General features: G+C 43.4%; 1 protein-coding gene across 4 annotated transcripts in view; it reads right to left on the minus strand.

The window, feature by feature from the left end:
* Positions 1 to 14,323, minus strand: part of LOC126292181 (zinc finger CCCH domain-containing protein 14) — a 203,091-nt gene that overhangs the window by 20,120 nt on the left and 168,648 nt on the right. For all 4 annotated transcript variants that reach the window (XM_049986021.1, XM_049986020.1, XM_049986019.1 and 1 more), the window contains 2 exons: positions 10,292 to 10,428; positions 6,223 to 6,308 (listed from right to left, as the gene is read on the minus strand). In XM_049986021.1, the coding sequence (XP_049841978.1) occupies positions 6,223 to 6,308; positions 10,292 to 10,428 (223 nt within the window). The remainder of the gene's footprint in view (positions 1 to 6,222; positions 6,309 to 10,291; positions 10,429 to 14,323) is intronic.

A 14,323-nucleotide genomic window follows, 5' to 3' on the forward strand; every position in this document is an offset into this window, starting at 1 on the left:
GGCTCTCCAGCACGGATAAGACTTCTTCAAATCCTTCCCTGAAATGAGATCCATCCTTCATGAAATCCTCCCCACTCCACCAAGAGTGTCTTTCCGTTGTCCACCTAACCTTCGTAACCTCTTGGTTCATCCCTATGAAATCCCCAAACCACCTTCCCTACCCTCTGGCTCCCACCCTTGTAACCGCCCCCGGTGTAAAACCTGTCCCATGCACCCTCCCACCACCACCTACTCCAGTCCTGTAACCCGGAAGGTGTACACGATCAAAGGCAGAGCCACGTGTGAAAGCACCCACGTGATTTACCAACTGACCTGCCTACACTGTGAAGCTTTCTATGTGGGACTGACCAGCAACAAACTGTCTATTCGCATGAATGGACACAGGCAGACAGTGTTTGTTGGTAATGAGGATGACCCTGTGGCTAAACATGCCCTGGTGCACGGCCAGCACATCTTGCCACAGTGTTACACCGTCCAACTTATCTGTATACTTCCCACTAACACCAACCTGTCAGAACTCCCGAGATGGGAACTTGCCCTTCAGTATATCCTCTCTTCTCCATATCCGACAGGCCTCAACCTCCGCTAATTTCAAGTTGGCGCCGCTCATACCTCACCTGTCTTTCAACAACTTCTTTGCCTCTGTACTTCCACCTCGACTGACATCTCTGCCCAAACTCTTTGTGTTTACAAATTTCTGCTTCTGTCTGTGTATGTGCGGATGGGTGTGTGTTTGTCGAGTGTATACCTATCCTCTTTTCCCCCTAAGTTAAGTCTTTCCACTCCCGGGATTATGTAAATAGGTGTATCATGTTATTGTGTTAGGTAGTCTGAATGATTTGATTCATTAAGAAAAGTTTTATGATAGTGTCGGTGTAGCTATATATATATATATATATAATATTTTTCAAAGGAATTCTATTAGTTTCTTAGAGGGTGTGTAGCATTGCGGGGTTAACCGGCGACCACAGTTCTTGCAGTAACTATTACTAGATTATGACAAACTGTGTTAGAAGCCTGCAGTATAGTAGCATCCAGTGGCGGCAGACTTGTAGCCTGCCAATTGCGTCATCAGCTGCCAGATCTTTTGGCCGGGTGTGAGAATGATTGTGTGTGCCATGTATAGAGTCCACTTATTCACCTCACCTAAGAAACTAAATAACTATCTTAAATATTATCTGTTTTATTCCAAATGTGGTACAGGACCTTTCGTTATTCAGATGAACAGTGTGTCAAAATTTGATACTGCTACCTATAATAGTTTCGAAGATATGAAAAACCCATAAAAAAATGCTTGACCGAAACTTAAGAAAGTACATTCAGATAGGAACCATAACAGTTTATATTTCTTTTGTTATTTGAAAACAGTAATAGCACTCTCAGTTGTCCAATTTCATAATGAAAATAACATATCAAGTCTCAGGGAACACCTGATGATGACATCAAGTAATGACGTCGAAATATCGTGTTTGGAAGACGCTGATATCCGGCAGAAAACCAGATTTCCATGAGATGTCATGAAAATAACAGTTTCAAAGTTAATATTCATTTTTTTCTGTTAGGGTGAGAGTAAACATGAGTGAATGTGAGTGCATATGGGAGACATAAGTCAAATTTCAAATTTATATGGTAATACACCTTACGTAACTAGCAAGTGTTACGCCACCAGGGTGTCATGAAAATTGTAAATCCCCCTAACTAGTGGATGACGTATGTCTATGAGTGTTTGCTTATGTAGTAAAGCAGCCAGGAAGCCGGCAACGTTATAATCAGTTTTCTAAAGTTATCTCAAGATTAATTTTCATTTAGTTTCAATTAATAAACATTATAGTAATAATTTGCTTGTCGAAGTAATGCCAATGTATCTGATGTAGTGATTGGTTCAGAACAGTTTTGGCATGAGTAGTATCTGGAACATGTGATCAGATTGGCTGTTCGAAAAGGCCAGCCAATCTGAAGTCAGTATGGTTCCCGTGTGCTGTGAGACACTTAGGTTGCATCAGTAGCTGGAGGGGAGGGGGGGAGGGTCATGGTCTAGCTTTTCATTTACGAAGGTCATGTTAAATGTGTCCCTCCGTAAAATGTGCAAGATGAAAAAAATGTTCAGTCCTTCACGTTCAGATGGATTTGAAATGGTAGCTTTTGTTGCTACGAACATTCTGTAAAAGTTTGAGAGTCATTTATACTTTGTTTGGGAGATATATGTGTGTGACTTGTTGGATTTAGAAAATTCCACATGGAGATGTTCTGTGTCCTACTACGGAATATATTCGGCGAGCAATCTTTGTGAAAGAAATCCACCGAATGACTTATGTAAGAAATTAACACTATGTGTAGAAAGTGACTGTATATTCACGTGATTATTTTCAGTATGGACTTAGAATTCTGGCTGCTTTAAGTGTGACATAAACTGGTAACTTGTAACAGCAGTTTTGCATATTAAATGTGGACTGATGACAGATGTTTAAGCAAGGAAAATAAAACCTACTTTTACCAAATTTCCGAACTTTCAGATCAGGACTTCATTTTTCCACCCGAAAATTTATTATGAATATTTAAAGGAACAATCATAACGAGCATTCGCGGCCTCAGTAATTGTAGATATTAGGTGCTGTTTTCATCAACGCTGCGTTTTCATAACCTTGCAAGTATCTATGCTGCAGAGTGAAGGGACACTGAGCAGATGTTGTTCTGAGGTAGGTGAATATCAATGTGCAGCTTGCTTCAGTGGCAGTGGACTAAGAGACAGTTCCGTCACACGTAGGTGCAGAAGATAACAGCAGGCAGTGGAGATTTAATGCACCACAGCAAGGTTTCTTTCCCCAAATGGCCTACACTTCAATAAAATTTGGAAAGTGGAGGTCAAATCCAAAATGGGGACCAAAATGTAAAAGACTAAAAAAGGTGGGGGGGGGGGGGGGGGTAGCAAAAGCCTTTATAAGTCCAAACAAAAGTCGAAATACGTACAAACATGACCAAATAAAAAAACTTCTATCAGTCACTTCTTACGATAGGCACGAAAGGGCCGCAGGTCTGTTCTAGCCCCCAACAGGGTGGGCGATATTTCAGTGTTTTAAAATTCATCATGCAGCATCTTATCTCCCAACTCTTTGGTGTAATGTCACATGTGCTGGACTGCTGTTCAAATTGCTCACCAATATTTTATATAGTTTTAGACTACAGATACTTATTTGAAAGTTTATTTGTGTTAATACTTGCTGTAAAAGTAACTTATTGGTGGATTTTCATTCATCTCAGTCATTCTTTACGTGTTATTGATTTGAATGGCCCGTTACTCATGAGTGTGCGTAAGTCATTCTCAGGTCTCAGCAGTGTGTTTACATATTGCAGCGTGCTGTTGCAGCTGTAGCGGTTCTGAAACTAAGTACTGACAAAGCTGTTTGTGCACTGTTATTAAGTTATTAAATTTAGTAGTTTTCAATGGTGTCTCGTGCTATTTAATAAAGTTTTGGAAACTTTCACCCACTGTGCTTTTTGGAATTGTTTGTACATTGAAGTCATTTAATAAATTTCGTATGATAGTTTTCATTTGATGTTTCTTATTGTCTGTAGTGAAATATTTCAATAAAACTTTCCCTCACTCACTATATTTAAATTCACTGAGTGTTCCAGTGGCCGCTTGAATTTTTGGGTTTAGTTAAGAAATTGTATGAAGTGTTTGGTGGAATTGGTATTAGTTGTGGTTTAGTAGTATTAATAAAAGTAGTTGCTTTCTTAGTAGAGAGAGAATTTCAAGACCACTATTGCTAGTTCTTTAAATAGTTCTACTGTTGTAACTGAAGTTATCAATTGGATTATGATGAGGAATAATCCTATTTATTGCATCAGAAGTATTATTCTTCGTTTCATTCTTCTGAGCCTTCTTTAGAAGAAGACCAGCACCAACAATTGAACTAGGAATATTATGACCTCCAATAGGAATTCAACCTTTTAATCCTATACAAATTCCATTACTTAATACAGCTATTCTTTTAGCCTCAGGAGTAACCGTAACATGAGCACAGGTAACATACACGTTTAGTTTTTCCAGTAACTGTTAAAATTTTACCATGAGTGAGAAGTATGGGCTTTCTTGTACGTTTGTGGCTAGTGGGTTATGGTGTGAGATTCGTTCAAATTATTTTCATTGGGGAGAATGCGAGGAAGGAGGGGAGGGGGGGGGGGGGGGGAGAGCCAGTGAGCATTCTAGCAAGATCGTCTCCTGGAAATGCAGAATTTGTATTAGAAATAAGTTGACAAAGGAGCAGGAGTGTAAAATCTGTGCCCTTCAGATCAACGAGACAATGTAGACACTAGATACGTTGGGGAGGGTAAAGGACACTGGGGAATGGGAACTGGCAGTTGGTAATAAGGCAGCTAGGAGGAGAAGATACTGAGCAGTTGTACTTTGCATGTAACCAAAAGGTTTGACCAACATTCAGAGTTGAGTGGAGAGGAACATCTAGTACAAAACATGCAGCTGCCCTTAGCACTTAGGAAGCCTAAGTCAGCTACAAATTGTGACAGAAAGAAGAAAGTTCTGCTGCGAGGTAGCTCACATGGCGGCAGTGTGGGCCAGCAGTTGCAGGAAGTGTTGGGGAGTGAGTACCAGGTGACCAGGAAGTACCAAAATTAGTCATATGTGCTGACTTCAACATTGATTTTTTATGTGAGACTGTGTTTTTTTCAACCTGGGTGCAGGGAAACAGTAGCACTGCCATAGACAATATCTTTATTCATTCTTCATTACTAGATGAGCATTCTGATAAAATTTGTGCAACATGGTCTGAAAGGCCATTTGCCCTTTTTCTAACACTAAAAGGTTTTTGTACTTAACTAAATGTTACATATAATTACAAACTATGTAGAAAAGCTAATCCAATGGCAATAGAGTGTTTTTTTAAAATCTCATTCAGGCACAAGAGTGGCAGGATGTTTATAGTGCTGATAACATAGATAACAAATATAATGCTTTCCTTGACACACTGAAAGGTGATTTCCATTAGGACATTCTAAACATGGTACTAGCAGTAAAAGTCAGTCTGGTTGGCTGACTATTAGGATAAGGATATCATGTAGAACAAAGTGTGACTTACATCAAAATGTTAGAAGTAGCAACAATCACAGGAGACAGAGATAGCTTCCCCACAGCAAATGCGACAGACTAGTGCACATGCTGTGTCCCGCCAAGATTAAAAACTACTCTCTCCCCACTTCTTCTCCCAGTGCCTGTTAAGCAATTAGAATGTAGATGGTCCTCAACTTCTGTCATGTAAGAACAGAGATCCACCCTTGTGCCACTGTCAGTTAATATTCCCTACTTTCTGCTGTTGTTGTTGTTGTTGTTGTCTTCAGTCTTAAGACTGGTTTGATGCAGGTGCAAGCTGCTTCATCTCCCAGTACTTACTGCAACCGACATCCTTCTGAATCTGCTTAGTGTATTCATCTCTTGGTCTCCCTCTATGATTTTTACCCTCCACGCTGCCCTCCAATGCTACATTTGTGATCCCTTGATGCCTCAGAACATGTCCTACTAACTGGTCCCTTCTTTTTGTCAAGTTGTGCCACAGACTCCTCTTCTCCCCAATTCTATTCAATACTTCATCATTAGTTATGTGATCTACCTATCTAATTTTCGTCATTTTTCTGTAGCACCACATTTCGAAAGCTTCTATTCTCTTCTTGTCCAAATTATTTATCATCCACATTTCACTTCCATACATGGCTACACTCCATACAAATACTTTCAGAAACGACTTCCTGACACTTTAATCAATACTCGATGTTAACAAATTTCTCTTTTTCAGAAACGCTTTCCTTGTCATTGCCAGTCTACATTTTATATCCTCTCTACTTCGACAATCCTTTACTACTTTAAGTGTCTCATTTCCTAATCTAATTCCCTCAGCATCACCCGACTTCATTCGACTACATTCCATTATCCTCATTTTGCATTTGTTGATGTTCATCCGTTGATGTCCGTTGATGTCCATTCCGTTCAACTGCTCTTCCAAGTCCTTTGCTGCCTCTGCTAAAATTACAATGTCATCTATTCTATTTTTTATGTGTATGCTAGTAGAAAGTTCGCGGATTACAATGTCATCGGCGAACTTTCTACTAGCATATGCATAAAAAAATAGAATAGAAGAATCACAAAATGTAGGTGAAGAATGAATAGTAAGAGATGCAGACTGCAAGATGCAGTAGTGTGGGCTCACCTACCTTGGGATGCAGAAAGCGGCAGGCCGGGTTGGTGCAACTGGGGAAGAAGCGGCAGACCGCCGTGCCGCTGCTGGACTGCGCAGAACCTGCGGACATGAGAGAGGCTGGTAAACACTCTGCGCAGTCTAGAGGAGCAGTAAACACTATCAGAGCATAACACCAGTGAAGGGAAAGGAAGGAGGTGCCAAAGGGTCCACTCACAGGCCGAGTGTGTGAGGAATTCGAACAACATGAGGAGTAGAGGATAGCTGCGGCTCAAATGCCGATGTGATTATGAACTGTTTAAACGCAGCTGGGAGGTATCTCTGTAGAAACCAGACAGCAATTGTGAAGTCTGTGGGGGCAGTGCGGTGCCAAGGATCCGGAATGTTTACAGTCGACACATCGAGGGGAGAACGACAGCACAAAAGAGTTTTTAACTCCCATATTCGGAAGACACGAATTTAATTTAATCACCAGTTTTAACTGATGTGAATTTCCTTTATTTGAAAAAGGCTCTTATTAGAAAGTACAAAATACAAAACACTTAACTCCTGGCCTCCAGCTTGTTCAAATTCATATATGGCGGTTCGAGTATGCCTCCAGCTGTCATAAGAAAAATCTTCGTCGAAGTAATAAACGAAGATTCTCAGTCGCCGCCATCTACACTTTTCTATGGGTTGCAGTCTTTGACGATATCCATCTGTATTCCTACCGAATGTTTTCCAATGTCTTTTCACATGTTCCAAAATGTCATCGTCTCAGTATTTTGTCATCAGAACCCCGCAGAGAGCCCCCTCGGTCCTCCTTCCGTACGTTCCCCTCACTACATGTTTTACACACTTCTATTTCATTTCCATACGTCACAAGCATGCTTTCCCCTTCTGTCTGCTCTGTGATCGTTTTGCTAACTTTTTTCTTTTGGTAACATGCACTTTATGTAAACATTCCTTTCCAGGCATGCGAGAAACTTAAATTTAGAAACCTTACCTACTTTGGCAGCAGCACTGCGGGCCAGTTCTACTCTCCACTCCTACATTTATTCATTTGCTGTCTAACAAGTTATTGTTTCAAACTGGCCTAAATGGGAGAACTACAACACTGGGTCCAAAACTTTGTTCTTCAATTTTACTACTGTCTTTTCAATATGTCGTTTATACATTATTTTATTATTATTATTATTATTATTATACTCAGCTTTCAGATCTGTTTTCAAACTTGCTGTATTGAGTTGTTTTATGTCTTGCTGAAGTTTGTCTGCTCTACACACAAACAGTAAAAACTAAGGTTGTTCAGATTTGTCCCATTAACATCCATCCATTCTATGTTTTCACAGTTTGAGGATCTGACAACATTGCAAATACGCTTCTCTGTTTTGCCTCCGGGTAGTGTTGTACAACTCGCACAATATTTCCTCGACGCAACTGCTCGACGTCATCAGGTGGTGGCAGCTCCTGCTGTCACTGCTGCAAGGTGCTACTGGTGATAATTGTACGGCGGCGGCGGAATCTATCACAACGGGTGCAGGCAATACACGTGAGCAGGAAGACACCCGTAGTTGGAGGAAAGCGGCGCACCTGGAGCCACAGGAAGGCCATCCGTGCGAGCGCTATGGGCAACGACTGTGCTGCCGGACGCTCCTGCAGTTAAACTCTGAACTGAATCTCAGTTACGCTTTGCATCACTTAATGAATTGGAAGTTCTTGTTTTCCCTGTTTTTGATTTAATGGCAGCCAGTGCTGGATTCCAGGTGGCGCTTACTTGAAAACCTGCATCCCTGTTGATAAGATTGTCTGCCGTGTGGATATGTATGGTCTCCTTCCCAGAAAGATGATGCTGGGTATAAAATTTCTGTCTGTTCGTAAAGCATACGATGTCCCGTCTCCAGGCAATGCTCCGCAACCACTGATTTATCAGGTTTCCACAGGTGTGTATGACGATGGTGTTCAACGCAATGTTCTTGCACGGTCTTGGACGTCTTAATCAGAAGAAGAGCTGATGGTACACTGGGTCACAGTGTCTATCACAAATCGACTCATTCAGAGCTATATATGCAGGCCACATTTTGCCATCATCCTGCACAACAAGGTAGTGTCCTATGATCTTTGATGCACAGAGCACATGTAGTCTCAGAAGCCACAGTGTACCTGGTGAGCTACAACACCTGAGAACGGTATTCCAACAGAATGGCTATTCCCATAGGCAGATACACCACGCATTCCATTCCGAGCAAACTCGAAGCAGTGATGTACATGAAGATACAGAGGTGCCCACTGCAACCACATTATTGCCCAGTTTCGGTCGCATGTCTTCGAGAATAGAAAGAATCCTCAAAAAACACGACGTCAAGTGTGTTTTTCGGCCACCAGAAAAATTGAGGAATTTATTGTACTCTATCAAACGACCTCGGCCTTAGGAAACGTGGCGTGTATAAAATCCCATGCCAGTGCGGATAATCTTATATTGGACAGACATGCCGAACCGTGCAAGAACATTGCATCGAACACCACCATGATACACACCTGGGGCAACCTGATAAATCAATGATAGTGGAGCATTTCCTGGACACAGGACATTTGTTTGCTTTACGAACAGACAGAAATTTTATCCCCAGCATCATCTTTCTGCGACTGTGTCATTGTGGAGGCCATACATATCTGCATGGTGGACAATCTTATCAACAGGGATGCAGGTTTTCAAGTAAGCGCCACCTGGAATCCAGCACTGGCTGCCATTAAATAAAAAACAGGGAAAACAAGAACTTCCAATTCATTAAGTGATGCAATGCGTAACTGAGATTTAGTTCAGAGTTTAACCGCAGGAGCGTCCTGCAGCACAGTCATTGCCCATAGCGCACGCACGGATGGCCTTTCTGTGGCTCCAGGTGCGCCGCTTTCCTCAAACTACAAGCATTTTCCTGCTCACGTGTATTGCCAGCACTCTTCGTGATAGATTCCGCCACCGCCGTACAATTATCACCAGTAGCGCCTTGCAGCAGTGACAGCAGCAGCTGCCACCACCTGATGACGTCGAGCAGTTGCGTCGAGGAAATACTGTGCCAGTTGCACAACACTATCCGGCGGCAAAACAGAGAAGTGTATTTGCAACAGATCTGTTGGGAAAGCATGAAAAGTCACTGTGTACAGTTCTCGTTTTTTGGAATTCCCTGACCCACATAGTCTTTCATTTCAGAACTCCCACTACCCGGCTGAAGTCTATTAGAAACTACAGTGTACACTCGTGTTCTTCACTACACTGAGGTGTCAAAGTGGCACTTCATTTATTGGGGGTAATTGGTACTGATTTTCATGAAACTAATTGAAAAGCTGTCTAAAAATTTATGAGGCATATTTCACAGGTCAGAACAGATGTAGTGGCATATATCTACTGTTTACACATTCACAGAAGTCACTGTTTCGATTCGACAGTCATTTGAATGCAGACAAAAACAAATTGAAAAGGTTCCAAACATCTTCATTGTGGCTTTCTGCAAAGTGTGTGCTGTAATGTTGTGTGTAAAACATTTGCAGCTGCTCAAATTTATAAAATGTGTCACACACAAGTGTGCGAGACGAAAAAGGGGACGGAAATCACACAGTCCATACTGACGACATCGTGCAGAGAGTGAACCGAGGTCTACCGAACGATTGACATTTTGTAATTTGTTCTCCAGCTGGCAAATCTCCTAGCGACGGATGCACAGCTGTTTACAATTTATTTGTCTGATATCACTACAATGTTTCTTATACACTGCATGTGATAATTTTAATGTATATTTCTGATGGTATGGAGAGAGAGCTAGTGTCCTGCCTGACTTCTGAAGTTCTAGTCCGTTTATGGGGAACTGTCTCCCTACACTTACACTACATAATGAATTCTGCACATTTCTTTCATATTATTTTTCGTGGCAATTCAGAACACCACTATCCCTGGCAGATTGCCTTTCGGTATACTTCATACACCTGGTTGTGAGTTACTTCTCAAATGTCATTATTTTCACTCGATGCAACACACTCCTTATTGACAGCAGTATTTTCTTTCGACAGTTAATTAAAACCAGGAAAGACCTGTACTTGTGATCAGCTCTCACCTCTGGTAGCAGCAGCCGCACTCAGCCGCGGGCTCGAGTGGGTGTATGGGCAGTCCCTCCGTGTGCACGCCGCGTCGAACTTGCAGTTGGGGTGGATGTAGAGGCACTTCTCACCAAACTTGCATGCTGGAAATACCCTGCAAAACAAAGGTGACTCAGTAGATGAGCAGAGGTATATATTCTGCCAGTGTCTTATATCCAGATATTGCTACTCCTCCATTTTGGAAAATTTGAAGATCCTAGACAAGGGAAGAGGCAGAGGAAGAGAAAAGAAGGAGTGGGAGACACCGGACAGATTCCAAACTTCGAGAACGTGTAGTAAACGGTACCGAATACTTGTCTAACATCAGTCGTACATCTCCGCAGGGAATATTTATTTGTACTTTGATTTATAGCACATATTTCAGATCCTGTGCCTATTTTCAACTCCCCAGACTGCACATAACTGTGAACAGTACTACTAGAATTCTGTCATCCTGCTAATATAACAGGCTAGAGTTGCAGTCAACTCTGGAACTGGACATCCTCTGTTCTTTCACTGTCGTCTGAGCTAATTTTTCTCACATTAACTGTACACCCACATTACTCACTTCTTCAATTGTCTACTTAAGAATTGGCTGAGCAAACTTTGGAAGTATATTCATTAGAGAATGTCTCACTGTCAGGGAGATCTCAAATGATGCCGTGGAAAATACAGAGACATCAGATGAAGTGGCGAGTACTATTCCACATTTTGCTTGTTCTGTAGAGACATTGCAAAATTGATACAGAGTCTGATAAGTATTGCGCACTTTGGAGCGTAAATAAATAGTCACAGGGGTGGCGAAAGGATTGTGTCAACAGGTAACTCCTCAGTCACAGCAAGGTGTGAACGCAAGAGAAGTGGATGTCAGTATGTGCATGAGTCCGGATCAGAAGCAGGCCGTGTGGATCAGCTCAGTCATACACTTCATCTTGTAGGACACGTGTTTTGACAGTGGCGGCCGTCCAGACCTGGCGAGCAGGAGTGGCAAAGGGCAGAGTCCCACACCACAAGATTTGCACATAAACTCGAGCGACAGGTGCGAGACGGTTCGAATCGGCAGTCCGACACCGTCTGTCAGTCTGTGCCGGTGGCATGCCCGTCACTGTGCCATTTCTACTGTCTGGAAACTCCACTAGCATCTGTTTGCACCAAAAGCACATATTTTGTCGCCAACTTACCAAACGGCAAAGGTGTACTATTTTGGACAGATACCATTCGACTTGCAGCACAGTGAAAACCCCACAGCTACGAGACAGATGCACCAACAGCACGACCGGTGGCCCACTTAATTGGGTACTTTTTGAATGCTCGTCAGATGTAACCATTCTGCGAAATACTGCGTCTGGCAAGAAGTACAGACTATAATTACTAATTCTACACAGAGGAGGTTACAGAGTTCAAAACAAAAACCCCTCACGAAATTCAACACAATATACTTTCTTCGAAACAGTCAACTGGTCGGTTTCATTGGAAGGGGTGGAGGGAAGCGGGGAAAGGAGCCAAATGAGAACGTCATCAGTCCCTCGAACCAAGAGTGATGCATCCGTAAGTAGAGAAACCGACGGAAAATGGTTTCTGATCTAATTGGGAGATTTGTAACAGTAAAAGCGAGGCGGCTTCTGTAACGGACACTATTTGTACCGTCAATAATAAAAGCGTGAACACGGAGCACATAAGTCAGCAGGTAGGTGTGGCCATGGCTCTGCGTGCAACAGGAAACGTCCCAGCCACAGCTGTCCCTCCCCTCCACCATTACAACTGAGAGTGCCCAGTATTCAACAAAGTGCGACACCCAAAACAGAAAATTGTACGTGGCAGAAAGGAGGCAAACTGAATTTAAAATTGATTAGAACAGAGTAAAAGAGTGACGGAAGAACAGTCCAGTCGAGGTGGCAGCATCAAGGATCCCCTATACTCGGCATAAGGCAGGAAACACACTGTCCCTCACCACCCTGCCCCTGCTCCAGAAACAGATACAAACCTTGTAATTGAGAGTAAAAGCCACTTTCACAGCCGTACTTAATGCCGAGGCCCGAAAGGAGGGAGCATTCCATCGAGATATAAGCTATTGTCTGTAAGACTCCACAACTAAATGTGGGCTCAGCTCGTCACCCAAAAGGAAACTACAGGTTAACCTGGTACGATTCACACAGAGATGACATAGAACTGTGGGTTCCTTCTGAGAGAAAAGGAAAGGGAACACCTCGTTGCAGTAGTCTCCTCAATTGTTTGGAATTTATTAGATGGGGCAGTAGCCCACCAGATGACATTTCGTTTCCTAATGAGTGGAGATCTCGTGTGCACCCACAAAGTCGTGCCCAGGGTCGGCAAACTGAATGGTGAGCGAGTAACTGCTCCTCGGCAAAACGCCAGGCCAGTTCATTCCCCCCTGGTACACGTGCGGCTCGGGACAGAGAGAAAGACAATTGACCAGGTAGCACAACAAAGGTCAGTACGGAGGTCACAAACGGTGGAGACTGATGGGTCGCAAGAATAGCTTTGGTCAATTTCCTGGAGATTGCTCATCAAATCAGAACATATTAAAACGCAGTCGAGAGAGGCACGTTTAATAAAATGGAGGACCGTCAGCTCTGCCACAAACACAATACACATTCCTGCAAGCGAATAGCATTCTGTACTGACAGAAGATGTGAAAGCGTGCCTCGTCTGACACACAATTTTAGAGCTGTCAGTGTAAAAGACGGTAGCATCCTGGAACTCTTGAGCAACTGAATGTAACAGACAGCGAAAGATCACGGCGCTGATGGAGACTCTGGATCTCGAAAGAGAGAGATCGTAATGCGTGGCTCGGGCACCATCCGGGAGGGAATGTGCAAGAAAACACACAACGCACAAGCTGGGGAGGGGAGACGGAGATCTCGGAAAGGGGAAGGGAGACGCACTCTGACCAGTAGTCCTACACGACAGCACCTATCGGGACGACGACAGCCTCAGAAGATAAAGACAGTGGGATATGTGGGACAGTCGGGGACTGTCGAATGGTGATCGCATAGGAGGCTGTAAGTTGGCACCTTCAGTTTTAAAGCTGAAGGAGCTGCCAATACATAAACCTGGCAACCACAGCCCAGTTGGAATGAAACCAGGCCGGGTAACCGAGAAAGAGATTAGCACGGTCTGCACCCCAAGATGTGTGGGCAAGGGAGCAGAGAGTGTTAAGCTGCTGAATGCAGCTAGTCTTCAGGTGACATATATGGGGGTAGCCAGGTCAGCTTTTTACCAAAAAGGAGGCTGAAGAACAGCACTGTGCTACAGAGTCCAGATGCCGGGTACGTAAGTAGAATTCGAGGTCGGGGCAGATTGTGGCAAGTCGACAGAAATGCACAACTCGTATTTTTGTAGGAGAGAACTGGAAACCGAGGAAGAGAGCCCTCGCAGGAGCCCTCCGGACGGCACTGTGGAGCTGGCATTCGGCAGAGGCTGCCGAGAGGGAGCTGTACCGAACGGAAAAATCTCCGACATACAATCCAGAACTGACCAGGGGCCCGACAGTGTCACCAACACATTGACAATGATGAGGAAGAGTGTGACACCACTCGACACGGAACCTTGCGCGACGCTGTTCTCCCAGACCCGTGTAGAGCAGAGTTTAGTGCTGACTAAGCCAGAACAGTCAGTGGGATAAAAACTGACAAATAAAAATAGACAGAGGCCCTCAAAACCCCCGTCACGCAGAGTGGGTAAAGTGTGATGACACCAAGTAGTGTCCCACCTTATGCAAATCAAAAAAGACAGCGACGAGGTGTTCGCATTAAGAAAAAGTATTCGTAAGGAGACAGCCAGTTGTCCCTCCTAGTAGTCACACAGAAGGAGACAAATAGCCCAAAGATCTGAGAATCCGGTATAATCTGCTAGCAAGCAGATTACGGAGCAGGTCGGTCAGGCTAATCGGCCGGCAACTTTCTTTCCCGATCGAGACAACTATGTTATCTCGCCTTCACGAGGGGAAGGCACCTCAGAGGTAATACAGTTCGAGACCCTGAGGAGAT

Source organism: Schistocerca gregaria, chromosome 9 (assembly GCF_023897955.1).
Source record: "Schistocerca gregaria isolate iqSchGreg1 chromosome 9, iqSchGreg1.2, whole genome shotgun sequence".
Classification (NCBI taxonomy): Eukaryota; Metazoa; Arthropoda; class Insecta; order Orthoptera; family Acrididae; genus Schistocerca; species Schistocerca gregaria.